The sequence below is a fragment of the Falco naumanni genome, chromosome 7 (genome assembly GCF_017639655.2).
Source record: "Falco naumanni isolate bFalNau1 chromosome 7, bFalNau1.pat, whole genome shotgun sequence".
Taxonomy (NCBI): domain Eukaryota; kingdom Metazoa; phylum Chordata; class Aves; order Falconiformes; family Falconidae; genus Falco; species Falco naumanni.
This window is the reverse complement of record NC_054060.1, coordinates 51,419,982-51,438,469: the sequence shown is the minus strand read 5'-3', so window position 1 is coordinate 51,438,469 and position 18,488 is coordinate 51,419,982. Positions and strand designations below refer to the sequence as shown.

Genomic DNA, 18,488 nt, shown 5'->3' with positions numbered 1-18,488 from the left:
CTTCAGCATGTCCAAATCTCTTGCCACTGCTTATCCTTGTGATTCAATTCTCTGACTGTCTCCAGTACCCTAGCATTTTGTAGAAAGCTTTCTCTTACAACTCTGACCCAAGAATGAGCAGTCATGAGCAGTCACTCAGGCAATCAGTCTTTTTCTAGCTGCAGGCTATCTTCTATCTCTCCAGAGCTGGTAGAATACCTCACCAATACCGCATATTACTGTTAAATCATCAGCTATACCGATGGTTTTACCTGTGAAATCACAGATTAGATTTTATACCATTTTCTTAAGGCATTTATGTAGCAACAACCAACAACAATTCTATGAAAAAAATAATATACCCTCCGCATTACTTCTCTTTATTCATGGTTCAGACAGGGATCATTAGTTTCAAGAAAAAATCAGTGGAAACAAGGCAAAGCCTCTCGTAAATGTTTTGATGTAAAACCATGCCAACCCCCACTCCCTATAACCAAAAGCCACATCTTAAAACATGGAATAGATGAATGTGTTTGAAAGTTCATGGTGCAAAACAGAGGGGGATGGCAAAACCTCCTCAGATTAGTCAAAAATACAGCCATCCCACTCTACGTGTGAACACAGTCATCTCCCTTCCCCTTTTCCTCTCTGCTTCCATCCATTCTGTAACAAAATCAATATATAAAGAACAGCAGCAGCAGCTTTATGATAGGCAATCATCCTTTTTGACATCAGTTTGTGACAAGATCGTTGATTCTCCATCTTTAAATTACATCATAGCTGTGTAAAATATGCAGTGATATCCAAAATGTGAAATCTTCACATCCGCTGTCGATACCTCAGCAAGATCCAGACTGCTGCCACAGCAAGCGCCAGGCCTGGCACAAGAATGGTGGCTAGAGGAAGCCCACCTGATTCTCCATCGCCTTGATGACCCGCAGGGCCATTTTGTGGTTGCAACTACAAGAAAAAAAGAAGTATTTGTGTCAGAGCCTATCACAGGAAAGCCCCCAGTTCTCTGTCAGGTTCAAGGGATTTGTAAAAGATGTACGAAACAGTTTCTCCAGGTACCTGTACACTCCACAGAACAGAAAGGACAGTTAGAACGGCTTTGGATGGACTCAGCTTTACCGCAGAGTACCCAGTTGCTACCAGGCACCCTCATGTTTCTCTGTCACTTTGTAAACCAGGACTCTAACAGCAGAAGCAATGACACACACATCAGTCATCCCTTGACGCACTTCCCACCACACCATTTCCTAGTGTCTTTACCAGGAAAAGGGCATCACTAATTATCTCCAATTTTCTTACCCACCCTGTACACTAGTCCAGATTTACTCCTTTACTAAGGGAGTATAAAAGGGGCTTCAAACCCACCTCTCATCACCAGCATGCTTCAGGCTGATCAGTATTTCCTTTGTCAACTTCAATGCTATCCCAGGATGTTCAAATTACAATGGATTATGGATTCCCCTGTTTCTATATCCAAAATGGTCCAGTATACTTAAACTATAGCAGACAACATGTCACAGAATCATACAACAATTTAGGTTGGAAAAGACCTTTAAGATCATAGAGTCCAATCATTAGCCCAGCACTGCCAAGTTCACCACTAAACCATGCCCTTAAGTGCCACACTGACACATCTTTTAAATGCCTTCAGGGATGGTGACTCAACCACTCCCCTGGGCAGCCTGTTTCAGTGTTTGACAACCCCTTCTGTGAAGAAATTTTTCCTAATACCTAATCTAAACCTCCTCTGGTGCATCTTAAGGCCATCCTATTGCCTGTTACTTGGGAGAAGAGACTGATCCCCACCTTGCTACAGCCTCCTTTCAGTTAGTTGTAGAGAGCAGTACAGTCGCCCCTCAGCCTTCTTTTCTCCAGGCTAAACAACCCCAGTTCCCTCAGCTGCTGCTCATATGACTTCTGCTCTAGACCCTTCACCAGCTTTATTGTTCTTCTTGGGACACACTCCAGCACCTCAATGTCTTTCTTGTAGTGGTGGGTTGCACACACATCTCAACACTAACATGAGTGATGACCTCTGAAGCAACAGGGGAGTTTTGTCTCCAGTAAGATTCTAGCCTCTGAAACAAAATTGGAGAACCTGAGATTCTGTCTTCACAAACAAACCTTTGCCTCACAAGGGAGATCTGTGAGAAAACACAATACACTCCAACAAAACAAAAACTTAGGGACGTCTTCAAACTCACCCCTTCTCTGATACTGTTACAAACAGTTAATGCATGGATGATTACACCTGTGGTCAACGAGACAAGGCCATAGTTCAAACAAAACCTTTATCTATTATTCACAATGAGCACCTGGACATGGTATTTTTCTGCCTCATGAAATAGAGAATTATCAATCATAAAAAACAGTCTAAACTGAGACAGAAATAATCCTAAGAAACAGGTAAAACATACCCTGCGCTGAATTTTCAGAGACACGTCACAGCCTGCATTCTTGAACAGTTCCACAGCATCCTTGTGCCGCAAATTCTTCAAGTCTCTGCCGTTGACCTAGTAAAAAAGGAAAAGGAGAATCAGTTGCTGAAGGGCAAAAAGCAGATTTTTTGATGATGCAAGCTAACATAGGAAGGAGATAAGAAACTTCCTCTTTCACAAAATTCCACATTTGGGGCATGATACTAAAATCAGCAAGATCCATATTCATCCATTCATATTATAGATGTATTTTTATATGTTGAGAGATAGCATGAAAAACTCCAAGCCAAAACACAGAGGTACTGAAAAAAACTAGCTAGAAGCAAAACTAGAATATAAGACGACAGTCATTAGCAATTTCTTATGTTGTTGCTTTACTGGAAACAAATCAAAGGTATAATTCTCACAGCTAATGAAATTGAAAGAGCAGCCACAGCAAAATTATTATTATGAGTTTATTTCCCACACTGTTCCCTCTACTGGTCTATCTTTGAAACCTTTCTGTTTGAAAGATTGGTGTAAACATACATTTAAAAGCATACTGATGTAACAAAATAAAGACTTACATATATATATATATTGGCATCTACTTTGAAAGTGTTAGGATTTTTTGTAATTTAATATCTTAGGATAGAAGGTTTTATAACCTACTTGATTTCATTCACTAACTGATGATATTCATCCTAATTTTTCTTTTTCAACCCCATTACCCCTGATTGTATGCCCTGAGATCACATCCAATGCCTTGTATGCCCTGAGATCACATCCAATGCCTCCCTTCTCTTGATATTTAGACTCCCCAAACAGAAGTATGTAACTATTAAACTGCCAAGAAAAGATAGGATAATGTTCTCCATTTAACTTGGTATCGTTTTCTGGATCAATAATAGGCTCCAACTACTGCAAGGCACTTTATAGAGGCTAAAAAGATTACATGTGTAACATAATAAGCAAGTATAAAATAAAATTAAAAGATCATGTATCACACTAGAAGACATAACTTCACTCATGAATTTGTAAAGCATATTGTCTTTTATGATTGCCAACTGTCTAAAGAATCAGTGGGACTGAACCTCAATCACTTTAAAAATTCTTTCTAAAAGGAGAAGCAGCCTCTATTATTCCTGGTATGCTGAAATGAAGAGTTTTATGACCTTCAGAAGTTTTAGAGCCTAAAAATCCCCCTGAGCAAAAGAATCAGCAGTAATCACTGCCTATGAGTCAAAAAATGGAAACTTAGAGGTAGAAAACCTGGAAGTTTATTTCCACATGTGTAAATGATGATTCACTGTGAGCAAGAGAAGAAACAGTGGATTCTAAAACCTGGAAGTTTATTTCCATGTGTGTAAATGACGATCTGTTGTGGGCAAGAGAGGGACCAACGGATTCTAAAACCTTGGGCAGGGAAGTCGCAGAGGAAATACAGACATATCACCAAGGAGTGCTTCTGAGACAGATCAAGAAGGCAGAAGAGATGGGTCCACGTGTAGAGGCACTCATCTCCTTAGTGCTCAAAGCTCTCCCCAAAGCACCAAATTAGCTCCTTCATGGAATTTGCTCAGCATCATCTAACTGCATGCATCACATCCCTCCTCTTTGTGCACTGCAATGGCAAACCCGCATCGCATCACTGATCACAGCATTTCAAGAACACATAGGGTGACAGAAGAAAAGGCTTACCGCTAAAATTTTATCTCCTTCTTGTAACCGGCCATCAAGGTAAGCTGCCCCATCCTTTTTGATCCAGCTGACATAGATGCTGCTGTCATTGGAAATGTACGGCTTATCTGTCCCACCAACAATGTTGAAGCCCAGGCCTAAGGTAAGCCAAAGAGAAAGCTGATGAGAAAAAGCTCAAAGCTTCACACTTCCTTGCTGTTGTTGGGGACTGTACCTTCCCACATTGTCTTATTTTCTCCACCATACTAAAACTCCCAGCACACAAATCTGCATCATCCTTTCCAGCCATCACTGTCTAGCAAAGTTATTCTCATGAAACTGGTCTTGAAAGCAGAGAAGAGACACTGAATGCCTGAGGGCCCACATGCTTTATTCCATAAAGCATCCGTGAGCCATTTTCAGGTGGGCGTTGGGAAATGCATTTCTAAGACGACAACTGAGCCCTCAGCAGGAACGGAATACGTCTCTTCAGCACAGCATGAAAGCAAAGCATTCTCCATTTCACAGGAGGCTACAATAAATCATTACCTTTGAGCAACAAGAAATCATGCCCAACAAGCATTTCATGATCTGGGAAACAGAGTTAGGAAAGGCAAGGAGCATTAGACCCTGTCTACAGATGAGGAGACGGGCAAGCAGAGCTGGGCTACCAGCTCGAGGGCACCTAGAACTCAGAAGGCTCCCCTTCCACATGTCAGGAGTTGAAACTGGCACCTCAAAAGAATAAGGTTAGCTTAGATGCAACTACTTCAAATTGTATGTAATCACTTTGTCCTGTTTCAGGAATTTAAAACACGACAGGAAATAAAGACAAAGTTCTCAGATTTAAAGCAAAACAAAATGGAACACACATACATTAAACAAAACTGATGTTCACTTTGTATTTTTGTTATGTTTCATATTGTTCTTTAAAGTAAGCTTTGATTACAGATCTCTAGCTGGAACCAGCTGCTGGATGAAAGTGCAGTTAAAGATTAAGACTTCTTGTTTCATAGAAATCCCGAAGAACAAACTGAATTCAAAATCTGAAAAACGACAGGTTACAAAAGCACATTGCCCACTGCACATGCAGCTAAGTTTCTCTGTAAATAATAAGTGACAAGGGTTGAGAAAGATTCCTTAAGAAGAGGCTTGCAATGAAAAAAGCGAAGTTGAGGGGGAAAAAAATATATACAACCAAAGTAAATGGAAGAAGAAAAAACTTCTTTTTTTTTTCCTGACTTAAATTAGTCAGCCAAAACCTATCGTCAAGATCAGCTGAAGGCAAATTCTCCCCACATTCAGCCAGGCTGATTTATTTATTTTCTCTTTCTTTTCTACTTCCTCTCAAAGTTAGGATTAGAAAGTTTGAGAAGCAGAGTTGCAAATGAAAATAAAATCGCCTTGTGCCTGCTGGGAAGCAGCATTTTAAATCAGTCATAGGAGATCAAAGGATATATCAGATGAGTCACGCTATTTTAAGTGTGCATCTACAGCTGTGAAGTAAAGAAATATTAACGGCAAACTTGCTACACCTTTTTTCTTTTTTCTCCCCTTCCTGGCAGCTTCAGAGAAACAAGGAAGAAAACGGAAGCAGCAGCAGACTGAAGAAACACTGACATTTCAGCTATTCTATATCTATCCCAAGAAGGGACAGTTGTGCACAGTAACACACCATTCAATGGGAATTAAAAAAAAATAAATCCACAATCCTAAAAATTATTTGTCATGAAGCTAATGACCTGAGAATATGGGGAATGAATACTACAGAAAGTACAAGGTTTAATCACTTTTAAAAAGCCAGAAAGAAGGAATCAGGAGTTTCAGAACACACTGATTCTCTACATATAAAGAAAAAAACCCAAATATATATGAAAGAAGTATACATTTTACAAGTTTTCATTCATGATTGGAAAAATGATTAAGTGTCTCAGTTTTCATCAGCAGAGGCAATATTAGACAGGAGCAGATATTTGTGACAAAAAGAGGCAGCAGTTCATGCCCGACCAATTTAAGTATTCACAGGGCTTCTTCACTCTGTCTTTCCTTTCCAGCACTTAAAACTTTCACTCTGACTAAAAATATCTTCCCTATCTTTCCTTGAGCTCTCTGCTGTTCTCCTCTTTCCAGTTCATGCAGCCATAGAGACACAGCATAACCGGGAGAAAAGGAGCAAGGGGAAGAAGACGGCACATGGCGCTGCATCTCTTGTCTACAAGGGACCACAAGTGGAACTGCAAAGCTTTAAAAGCAGGTGCTGGGCTAAACTTCTGACCTTCCCTGAGGCTGCAGACCTCCCTATGCCTCATTTACCCCCCTCCCTTAAACTTCAAAAAGTTCCTCCAAAAGACATTTAAAAAAAAAAAATCATGATTGGCAGGATTAGGAAAAGAGAAAATTAATAATGTTACAAATTGAACCAATGAAGTTACTTAGTTTTCCATAAAACCACATTTTTCTGCCTAATTTCAGCCTAGTATCTCAGAAGGAAATTTGAGAGACATACACACAGTTTTGTCACTGTAAATGCATTCCCCCCGTTGGCAAACTTTTGCCAGAGATGTTTAGCAGCCGACCCGTTTTAAGAAGTTGCAGTCAGAACTCCAATTACAGAGATTACGGGATCACACTGTGATTTACAGAAAACAGTGCTTTTTTCCTTCCACAGAAATAAATAATTGTTCACATGGCAGGACCTTCAAATCAAGTGACGTAGTTAGAAACCTAACTCTAAAAGTACACAGCCCACCTTAACGATGGGACAAATGCTGCTTATGGTAACAAGATTTAAACTGCCTTGGCTGCATTCAAGACCTGTCAACTCTGCCCTTTCAACATCCGCTTCTACCTCCCTCACAATTTTAGGTTCCCAAAAGTATAGAAACAGCTTTCCCATCAAAACTGGCTTTCTTTAGCAAATACTTTTCACTGACAAGCATGGCTTCATTAGCTCGAGCTTGTGGTTGTGCAGGCAGGGCTAAGCAGCTTTCAGACCAGTGGCCGCTGTTAGGCAAGGGTGGCAGAGGGCTGCCTGCTGGGCTCACCCTTTCGGTTGTGATCGCTGGCACAAGGGCCAGGACAGACCCCAGCCCTGCACAGGAACTACCATCACCCCGGAGAAAGAAAAATGGTACACACACCAACAGTGTGGGTGCTGCGGGTTCCTGCAGGGCCCATGGAGCCAAGGGTTCCTGGGGGGCCCGTGGACCCAAGGCCGACTGGCAGCCGCACCCGGCAGCTGTACAGGCAGAAGGGCTGCCACGTTTTCTTTCGTGCTTGTATTAATTAAAGAGAAGGCCTCGTGCACCAAAGTTCAGCTCCAGCTCCAAAACCTCCCTGGAGCCTGCGGTTCTTTGGAGCCAGGATTTTCCTCCAGAGCTGTAGGTTTGGTGCTAACTTGCTGCGCTTCTGAAAGCGTGATTGGAATGGCATCAGAAATTCTGTAAGAATACAAGGGTGGACAGGCATCTGCAGGCTTCCATGAGAGCACATGCTGCTGTGACCGGGAAAGTGAAGCCAAAATAACACCACAGGGGCTGCCCTGCTCCCTCTCCCTCCCAGCCTGCACTCCCGCCGCCCCGAAGCCCCCTGACGCTGCCCCCCAACAACTAGCACGAAGCTGACGGTACAGGGCATGGTCACTTTGAACCAATATCTTTCAAAACGCTCCCTAACGCTGGGTAACCCACACGGCTGAGGGCTGAGCACTTGCCACCTCACTGGAAAGCAGGAGATGGCAGCTCCGGGAAAGCCAAGAGGGAGCCGGCCCACCCCAGCCACCGGCCGCTGCCGCTGCTCGTACCGGGGACAAAGCCGGGCCCAGCCGGCTCCCCTCACGCGGGACACGGGCTTTCCCCGCCACGGGCCACCGCCAAGGGCACGCCGTGGCCGGGAACCCCAGGGTTACCGCACCAGTGCCTGGGAGCGGGCACGGCCAGGACCGTCACGCCGCTGCCCCAGCGCCGCCGAGCCCCCCGGCCAGCCCCCACCATCGGGGCCGCGCAGGCCTCGGCGCGGCGGCCCCGGCCGGAAGGGGCCAAGGGCCCGGCGCCGGGCGGCCGCCCCCGGCCTACCTGAGGGTCGGCGAGTGAGGCTGATGACCTGCTCGGAAAAGCCGCCGCCCGCCACGCTGCCGTTCATGCTGCGGCCTGAAGGTGAATTCGGCTCCTGAGGCAGCCGCTGTCGTTTCCCCGGCCGCCACCGCCGCAGGGCCGTGCCGCGGAGCGCTGGGAGTTGTAGTCCGCGCCCGGCCGCGCCGCCCGAGGAGCGCGCCCGTCTGCCAGCCCGCGGCCCGGCTCGCCGCGAGCACCCGGGACGGGGCGGGCGGCCAACGAGCGCTGGGGCCCAGCACCGGCCCCTGACCCCGGGGCTCGGCCCTGGCAGTCGGCCGGAATCCCCCAACGGCCCTGCCCTCCGAAGCGGTGCCCAGACGCGTCCGGAGCGCGAACATACCCCGGGAGGAGGGCCCGGGAGCCGCAGGGGCCGACGGAGCGGGGCTACTCCCTCGGACCCCTGACGCCATTAGCGATAGGCTCTCACCGCAGCGACGACTGCGGGCCGGGCCCCGGGGGACCGTCCTCGCCTGCCGGGGCGCACAGCACAACGCCTCGCGCAACGCACTGTCCCTGGCCTCGGCACCGCACGGCTCCCCAGACTCGAGCCGGGTTCCTCCTGAAAGCTTAAAAAGCGGATAAAAGTACGCTAGAGTGGGTGTAAAAGAGCCTGCAGAGCCTTAGGTTCCGAACCACAATTAGCACATCGAACCGCTGTGCTGGCCAGTGCCACCGGGATCAGTAAATACATGACTATGTCCTGTAGAAGGTGTTCAGTCTGAGGATTCAGGACATTCCCTCAAAACTCTACAGAATAGATCATTACCTAGCAATAAACGAGGCAAAGTAGTTCAACGTTCCATCTAACAGAGAAGCCACTTGAACCTGGGACTCCCGCACCTCGGGGAGTTCTTGAACCAACAGATTATTGGGAACGATACCGCAAGGCAAAATCTATCCCTATTTATTTCCTTGTTAAAGTTTATCCTTATCTGTTTCAGCACATGCTACAAGTGCGGCAGGAGAGGCAACAGGAAACAACGAACAAGGCCCAGTGCAACTGAATCCCCTAGCTGCCTGGCGCTGTTAGGACAGCCACATCTACACGCTGCAGAAATTCCTCTGATGAAAATGAGGACCAGGTGCTCTGGTCTTCAGTGTTACGCTACCTTTTTATTCATTCAGTGTTGCAGTACAGATAATCTTCGAATTAATGCAGTCAAAAATACGTTATCTGCACTTCTGGATTCCTGAATTTTACAGGGAGGGAGAAACAGCCTGTGCGCTGGATCTCTGGACTAGAGGAAGAGCACGCCACGTGCCTTCATGCTACAACATTAACACTTACTGCTAAACTGAATGTTAGGACACCTGCCTCAGAGGTGGAAGACAGGCATTCAAGGCCCAATTACACCTGCAATGATGAGCAAAACCATGACTTGTCTATCACAGGAACTATTAAGAAAGAAACGACAGACAACTTGTTCTTGTGAAATGTCAGGTTTGGTGTCACTACACTCCTGACGTACATCTGATGGTTCAGATCTCTAATGCTTACTGGCATGATCCAGCTGATTCTTCTCTTCCCTCTCGCAACCTGAAGACCCTGTTCCCTACAATCTACCTCCCTCTTGAAGGGCGGCTCCCTGGAAACAGTTGGAAGGGCTTATGCCACAGACACCTGCAGCATCTCACTGCAATACCTGCCTCTTGCTAATACCTTTGCATGTCACAGACGGGAAATAAATGGAGGCTGCAAGAGCAATTTTTTTCTCTTTCTGTTTATTAAGGAACGACAGAAGCAGGATGCTCACAAACACCTCTCCCCCTGAATGAGAGAAAACATTAGGCGGAGTACATTGGAAGAAATAATTCATTTACACCTGTTTTAAGAAGTTTACATTTGTAAACTGTTGATATGAAGCATAGAAGCTATACCTAACAGATTACCTACTGCTTCAGTTTAAAGAGCTCAAGGTGCAAAGAAGAGCGTGCCTTACTGCCTGCGTTTCTTAACTTAAAATACTCAAAGATAACATTTACTCTGCATTTAACGATATCACATCAGAGTAGAGCAATTCAGAACGTGCTGGGTTATTTTGATGAGTTATCAGCTGGCTCTGCTCAAAGAAGGTTTCTCCAGGAGCACCCGAAGCTACTGCTTGTTGGTCTTCAGCAAGCGCTTTGTGATGGATTTTGACTCGCCGGCCGGCGTTCTCCTTCAGGAACTGCTGACTTTTCCAGTATTTTAAACAACTATCTTCTTCTGCGGGCCTTTCTCCTCCTGAGCCATCCCACTCTTTCCCATTTATAACATATTGTAAGGGTTAGTCCAAAGATACAGAGGGCAAGAAGAGCAAGTAGTGTTATTCCTGTTTTCGCTCTCTGGGAAATCCTCCTGGCTGGAGGGGGTCCACTGTCAATGCTGCCTCCAAACCCTTCTTGTTCACAATATGGAGGAGCCCAGCCATACCTGCAGTGACAGTTCTTATGATTGTTACACACTCCTCTGTTATGACACCTTGTCACGTTACAGTCGTAGTTCAGCACTGCTATGCTGGTACATGTCCTGTTGATACAAAGCATGTCACTACCACATGGTGTGCCATCTTCCACAGCTCCCACATCAGCTGTTGGCATCCCTACGTGATAGTCGAGACCCCAACACTTTTTATGTCCAACAGGGGTTTGGACTAGCGTTGCATGGTTCTGCAAGAAAGGTAATGTCCCTATGTTTTCACACTGGACCCTACCACATAAGATATTCTTAATACTGCATTTTGTAAAGTGGATATTGTCACGAATACCACAGTTCCCAAACCGGTCGCCTACAGTATTCACTGCTTTGAAGCAATCTAAAGGGGCTGCCCTGGCTTGTTTGCCAAAGAGACGCTGGCACTGTTTACTGTGGGAGGGACATTTTCCTCGATAGCAGTAAGCACCATCTGTGCAAGGGGTTCCATCTTGTATGTACGTGTCCAGTGGGCACTGCGGGGAAGTCCCATTGCAATACTCTGGCAGGTCACAGTCACCAGTACTTGCTCTGCAGAGTGTTCCTGCTGGAAGGACCTGACAGCTCTTGCAGCATTTTCCAGAAGCACAGACTGAACCTGCAGTAAATGTACAGTTCGGGTGGCAACAAGGATCCTTTCTACAGTCCGCTTCTGAACCACAGTCACATTGCTCTCCGCTTTCTACTATCTTATTCCCGCAGTATTCACGCTTCATGGTGTAGAGAGTACCGGGCGCTGGTGGTTGACGAATACAGGCAGCCCCACGCCCGAGCAGGTCAAAGTAGTCTTTATAACTGCAGTCACTGAACGCATCGGTGTCAGCGTTGTTTTCGTACATAATGCATTTCTTCCGTCTGCATTTACAGCCCTGTTTGTCATGGCGCATCCCAAGAGTATGGCCCAGCTCGTGGACAAACGTGGTAACAAGTGAGGACAACTTCCCATCAGTGAAGGACACAACTGCTGACGACCACTGGTTGTCACATATGGACCCTACAAATGCCAATCCCAGGCTCCCTCCAAAGTTCTGAAATGCAAATAAGTGAGCGGTATCATGGCGCATCCGTGGAGACAGGTCTGACTTTCGCCAGTTGTTGAAGTCACCCAGTGTCTTTTTGATAGAGTTAGTAACGTTTATAAGGTTGCTTTTGGTCCAGATCTCCAATCCCACAAGAAACAGCCGGACAGAAAGCTGTTTATAAAGAGCATCCCCAATATTGATGACTTCTATGACTTGCTTCAAGACTTCGTATTCGTTCCTGCCCGACTTCACAAACCGCACGTTGTCCACGACCACTACCAGCTTCACATACCTGGTGTGCGTCCACCAGTCCTTCGGCATCTCCCCCTCTTCTGCCCGGGGGACCCTGAACCAGGGCAGCAAAGTGTTTTGGTGCTGCAGCTCCTCCGGGGTCAGCCCACCGGTGGGGCCCCAGGGGCCGCTGGCCGCCTCCATGCGGTAGAGGATGTGCCGGAAGGCTGGATCATGGGGGATGGGCTCGATCTCATAGGTGCCATCCTCCATCCAGAGCACACCGCGGAGGCTGCTGCCACAGTTGGCGAGGGCCACCAGGGAGCCAGGACTCCCCTGCACCTCGCCCTGGTAGAAGCAGTTGTCGTGCACAAAGGGGTGCTCTTCCCAGCGGGCCCCGTCCTTGCCGTAGGTGACCAAGGTGAAGGGCTGGGAGACCAGGCCCCGCCTGGGCCGCACGCGCAGTACCCGTGGCCGCCCCGCCACCTCCAGCCAGTAGGCCACGGCCAGGGGGTCGGTGCCGGCGCGGGGGCTCATCTGCCTCGGCACCGTCGTCCACATGGCCGTGACACGCAGCTCCCCGGACAGGTCCCCTGGCACGGCCAGGCACCCCGCCAGGCCCAGGAGCACCAGCAGCACCTGCAGCGCTGCCATCGCTGCTGCCCGGTGGTGGCGCATTGTGAGGGGATGGGGCCTGGAAGGGCCCCGCCCCCATGGAACCACCTGAGGTCACAAAACGCCTGTTGACCTTTCAGGGGCCTGAAAGGTTGCCTAGAAACGTCCACCCCCTCCTCTTTGAGCACCTACAGAACCTCTAGCGGGGAGGAACAAGAAAACTGGCTCACCACAAGCATTTTCAAATTAACGCGTGTTTCTCCTGAGCAGATATAGCGAGGAAGGCCTCCGCTCAGCTTCACACTCCACGTCACGGATGTTTGCGTTGAGGAAAGGGATCATTTCGTTAGAGCACAAAGGAGAAAACTGTTTTAGTAGCTCAAAGGCTGGCTTTTGCTTTGCTCGCTTTTCTTATTAACAGGTAATTTTAGGAAAAGACTATTCCAGCTCAAAAGAGTATTCAGAAAAGCTTGGGGTCTGAAATGAAAAAGCACAGCAATACTAGTCTCCCAGCTGGTTACCAGGACACACCATTCCTTGGCGCCCTTTCTTGGCATGCACCTTACTATAGCTACTACAGCTATACACATGCACACCTACAAAAAAAAAAAAAAAAAAAAAAAAAAGGTAGAATCAGGGAGGAATTCACTTCCACTACCTTCAGTAATTAAAGCCAAACTAAGAGTACCTCGTATAAAAGCATAAAGCCTACCTACGCCACAGCTGCTACATACCTACAACAAGGTGCCTTTATTACATCACTGACTTAAACGGCCTTTTTCCCGCATCACGACCCTTCTAAAGTGTGAGAAACAAGCAAACAGAGATTGGCTTTTCGCTAAGTGCTGTGCTAGACAGGTAACAAGCTGCCCTGCTCGGGTCCAAAGTTCACCACGAGGAAGATAGCTGACTTCATCCCCGCACGACCACCAGAGGAACCCCAACGACTGAAAAGCACAAGCGCAGTGGGGGTGGAGTTCTTTAAATCATTTCAAGGAATATATGTATATGGCTGGTGCAACCTCAATGGTAGAAGTAGATCATATTTGAACCTGTTTGGCGCGCCTCTGACTAGAGTCACGCGCCCAGCGCTGCGGTTTTTGCTCTTTGACTTTGCCTCACAAGAAAAGATTTCCGAACCTCCCTTTGGCGGGTCAGGTATTTATAACAAAAGGTTTGTGCTTGCCAGAGCACTAGGAACAGAGAGCTTACAGGTACACCTACCGCTTGGCTGCCACCCCTGATTTAGGGAACAGCTCCATCAAGACACAGCTATATGACAGCGATCTGGATTGCTGCGGTAAGACAGGATCTCCTGTGTGGCACAGCTACGTGCACTGGGGTTTTGGCACGTAGCGCTGGGATTTGACATAGCCACAGCTGTTGTCTTTTGGGAACTCTTCACAACTTTCTTTTCAGCAGTGAAAGCACGTCTGGGATGAAGTCCAACCTGCCACGTGGCCCTTATCCCTCTCAGCTGCAGGAAGTGCATGCTCTCACCAGCCCGTCTGCATCTCAGGGATCCCGCCCTTTGGCACCAATGCCTGGGTGCTGACCATCACCCTGGCACGGGCAGGAACACTTCACATTTCAAGCTGCCCAAGACAGGCACTGCCCCTCGGGAGGCTGAGCAGTAAGAGAAGCTGGCATAGTGCTCAGAGCCTCCCGCTGCTGCCTCATGCCCCAGGGTCCTGAGTGGGCTAGTACCCTGAGCCAGGCACATGGCGAGCCTAAGCTACAGCTGTGTAGGTTACCATGAGCTGTCCGGAGGGGCTTCAGATTCTATGAATTGGCACCTTGTTTATTCATCGCAAGCATGGCCAGCATTAGTAGTGTACATCTTGTAACACAGTACCTCAGATTAAAAGAATGAAAACAGGAGGTCACCTGCTTCTGTTCGGATCCATCTAGAAAGACTTTTCTAGATACTCATAAATGTATATTGTTTGAAAATTACTGCTTTACCTAAAAGTGAACAAACTCATGACCTGTTAGCCTTAGATCTATTTTCTTATTAATTTTTAATTTTAAAATTACAGAAACTATTTTCCATGAAGTATTTTATGTGCCATTAATTGTTGACTAATTGTCCACTACTCTTCAAGTATCAGTTTTGCATTCCATGGCTGTGAACTACGTCAGATTATGTCTTTTGAAATAAATATAACTCAGATCACTAACTATAACAGAAAAATCCTATTACGTAATCTTTGTGTGCAGTGTCTACAGTGCTATTTTTAAATGTGTGCTTCTGCTGTGTGATCACTCCTTAAGTTACAGAAAAGGCCCTGCTAAGTCAGTCTGTCAACTTGCTAGAGACACATCTTACTTGCTCCCAGAAGTTGCCTACTAATTACTTTATCTTAATATAAACATAACTATATAGTTAGGACTAGAAAGTTCTCTGGTTCCATTATTGAACTCAGGGCAGATTTTTCTTGGGCAGAAGTGTCAACATAAGTTTGCAACACTGCACTGAGCCCCTAAGCAAGCCCTTCAACATCAAGGTTACATAAAAAGAGATGACACTTTTGTGTTCAGGTTACCAGAGCCTTGCACTTCTGTACTCTGATCAGGTAAGGATCAAAGTGGAGGGAGGGAAAAATTTTCGTTATATGACAAAGAACAGGCTGGAAGAAAAAATGACTGACCTTACAGTAGAGCAGGGGAAAAAAAATACTGCAGAAATCCATAGCTACTTCAATGGCAGAAACATTTGTCTGGCAGCTGTAACTGGCTTTCTCATGACTCATCAGTGTTTTTTAATTTTTTTTCAATCTTGTAGCCCCCTAAAATTTCCAGTGAAGGTGTATGCACCTATGGAATTAAATTCTACCAGCAAGAAGTTTACTTTTCTCACTGTTTCTCACTATTGAGTCTTCAGGAACAGGTCACAAAACCCCAGCAGCCTTGTGGATCACAGGTTGAATTCCACTGTCCTAGCAGAAAGAAATGAAGCCTTCTGATTGTTGAGAGATCAATAATGCATCATAACTCACTCCACTGGGAAAATTTCTCCTCACGACCCATCCATCTATGATCCACATTAGGCTATGAAGGACATTTTTTCACATAGCGACTATTTGTTTGTTCTCTGCATGATTACAGGACCAAAGCAACACTTCATCAAAAATACACCTTCCACTCCAAGAAAAAAAACTTCTTGAACCTTGAATGCCTAGCTGTCATTATGTGGTTTGCCATTGCAAAAAATAACAAAAGAAAATACTGAAAAAGCATATCACATCAGCTTTTGTTCAGAAGCCAGCTGTTGGTTCAGTGAAGCCACAATCTATTTGCATAACCTATGTTCACTATTTTTCTCACTGGGAACCTCCACGTCTCAAAATAAAGCTAATCTCTCCCCTTTGCCTTGTCCCTCTTATTGCCCATACCCTTCTAACCTTGCTCTAAGTACAGCTCGCTTTGGCAAACAACACATACTGACTGCCCAAATGGCATCTAACCTTCTTTGCCTGGAAAAGGTTACCAAAATACAGAGTATCGAGGGCAGAGCGACAAAGAATAATGGGCAAGAATAACACATAGCCTGGTCAGACCTTACTTTAGTGAAGAGTTGAAAAAGTATTTCTGCTGCATCTGAGACACCATTAGTATTACACAGTGAACTGAGGTAGCTAGAGTCTGGCTAGATTTTTGCATGTATGCATGTGTATGTGCACATGTATATATACATTTACACGTACCTATCTGTTCATGTGTATACACACATTTATCTATGCTTTCAGGCTCTCAGGAGAATGTTTCTAGTAGAGTTTTAGGTCATTTTTAGCTCCTGCTACCCTGTGATTTAAGTCAATAAAAGCCCTTTTGAAGTCTGAATGGTTATTATCTAAGAGCAAAAAGTAGAGGTAGTTCTGTACAACCAAATCGCTCCTTCATGCAAAATAAAGTGACACACAGGGCAAATTTCAGAACTGCTTGCTTATTTCCCTTTCATCTTAAGCTTTACAAATACTGAAGGTCCTTTGAAGGACACTGGACTTCAGTGCTCAGGCTCCAAACCACGAGGCTGTGTATAAACACTATAGACAAAAAGGCTTCACACACTGGAAAACACCGACTAGAAGGTAGCTGCTTAACAGCTTTTGGAGTTTAACAGCAATATCTGAATGTCACTTCAGTAGGTTAGTATCAAAGCTCACTTAACTGACATTATTTTTGAACATCTTGTCAGCAAGTTACAAGATCAGAAGATATTTCAGTCCCTCATTTCCTCATATGGCAAACCTTCAGCACTGAAGGACAGCTATTAAGAAATTCATACACTCATTGGGAACATCCCTCACTGCTTTAGAATGCAATTCCCTCAGGACAAGATCATTCCCCTGGAAGAGACCTTGCATATTCAAATGCATTGTTTCACACATGGAAGCCATCTTTTATCCTCTTAATAGCTTAGACGCTGGCACTTAAACTCAGATGGGATCAGTCCAGAAGCCCATCTTTCTTAATGCCCTCTGACACCAGCCAATACCAGATATTTCTGCAGAAATCAAAAGGCTCTTAAAAGATGCAGACATGAGGAGAGTCTGTCCCTTCAGGTTCCACCCTCATCTCTGAATGAGCTCAAATTCTGAGCATGGAGCATAACAATTCAGTCTAAATGTAACTCCAATTCAGCTTCATTAACTTGTCCCCCTATTCTTGTACTACAAGACAGAACAAGAGTTCTACTTTCCGACTTGCTTCACAGTATTATTTTTCTTGAAGACTCAAACTAAAGTCTTGGTCCTCCCAGTGGCTTCATAGCAGAAACTTTCTCCTACTCATTTTATTGCCCTTCTTCAAACCCCTCTACTTTAGGAGAATTCTTACTCATGAGCTGTACAACACACTTATTTCAGGTGAAGTCTACTGACCGACAGAATACTTTGTTCATGCTATGTGTTCTGGTATCCATTTTTGACCACAGTTGTATGTGCCTTCAGCAATAAGCAAGACATCTTTCTTCTGCTAGTAATGTTGAATCTTTCCTTGGTGTGTAAGTAATTAACTTTTGTCCCTCAACCAATAAAAAACCTCAACAAAACCAGAACACCCTAGATCTTCATTACAGTGCAGCCTAGTTGTTCGTCTTGTTTAATTTTTTCCAAATGACATACAGGTTACTAGTAATAGTAATATGACTAACTACAGAGAAATTGAGCTCCTTTAATGGCCATTTCCAAGGACTTTATACTGAACATCAAAAATCCAGCAAGGGTTCCTGAGGTTCCTCACCACTCATGCCTCGTTTCTGGAGATCCCCCCTTCCATCATGGGGGTGGGTGAGAGGATAGTTTTTGTGCTTCTTGAACTCCTTGCTTTCAGAGGAATTTCTTTAATACAAGAAAGAGTCAACACCTTTTTGTTCTAAGTGTATTCACACTACCTTGTAATTAATCAATGCTGAATAATTACCTCTGCCTTGTTTTGAGCAACCCAGAATAACTGATTTGTGTATCTTCACTTGATTTAAGAGTTCACACTAGCTTATTATCTACTTATCAACATTTGGAGAAAACAGCTGTTCAAATTTCACCCACACAGTATGAAACAAAGCTAATACACACTTAAGTACAGTGACATATGAATTTAAGATCTGTATATGCATCAACGGCAAACAGCTATTGGCTTATCTACATCTTTAATGTTACAGCTTTGGGTTACAGGACAAAAATTACATGGGTCTTTCCATCATTCAATAGCTACTCAGCTACAGCTGTTTTAAGTTACTGAAACAGAAAAAGTCTCTTATAACCTCAAAATGAATTTGAAACACTTATCTAAGCATATCTTAGTCTTCCTTCCTGTCCACATTGTTTGCTATGTACAGACCTTTTCCTGCTTACTACAGTTTACTACAAGAGAGCAGGTAACAGTTGTGAAAAGAAAGCAAGCTCTTTCAAGGCTTTCTTCATACTTCAATTAAAAAAACCAAACCAAACCGACAGCCATTACTTTG

General features: G+C 45.3%; 1 protein-coding gene across 2 annotated transcripts; it reads right to left on the bottom strand.

Moving 5' to 3' along the window:
- Positions 1-338: 338 nt before the first annotated feature.
- LOC121091440 (synaptojanin-2-binding protein-like) lies at positions 339-18,396 on the bottom strand. Of its 2 annotated transcripts, XM_040601266.1 has the most exons (4): positions 8,162-8,562; positions 4,110-4,246; positions 2,409-2,504; positions 339-939 (listed from the first exon to the last, which is right to left on the bottom strand). In XM_040601266.1, the coding sequence occupies exons 1-4, from the start codon at positions 8,226-8,228 to the stop codon at positions 799-801; spliced, it is 441 nt and encodes a 146-aa protein (XP_040457200.1). In that variant the 5' UTR covers positions 8,229-8,562; the 3' UTR covers positions 339-798. The 2 variants fall into 2 exon arrangements, with proteins under 2 accessions (XP_040457200.1, XP_040457199.1); XM_040601265.1 differs by lacking the exon at positions 4,110-4,246 and having other exon boundaries at positions 929-939; positions 8,162-18,396.
- Between the last annotated feature and the right edge of the window lie 92 nt (positions 18,397-18,488).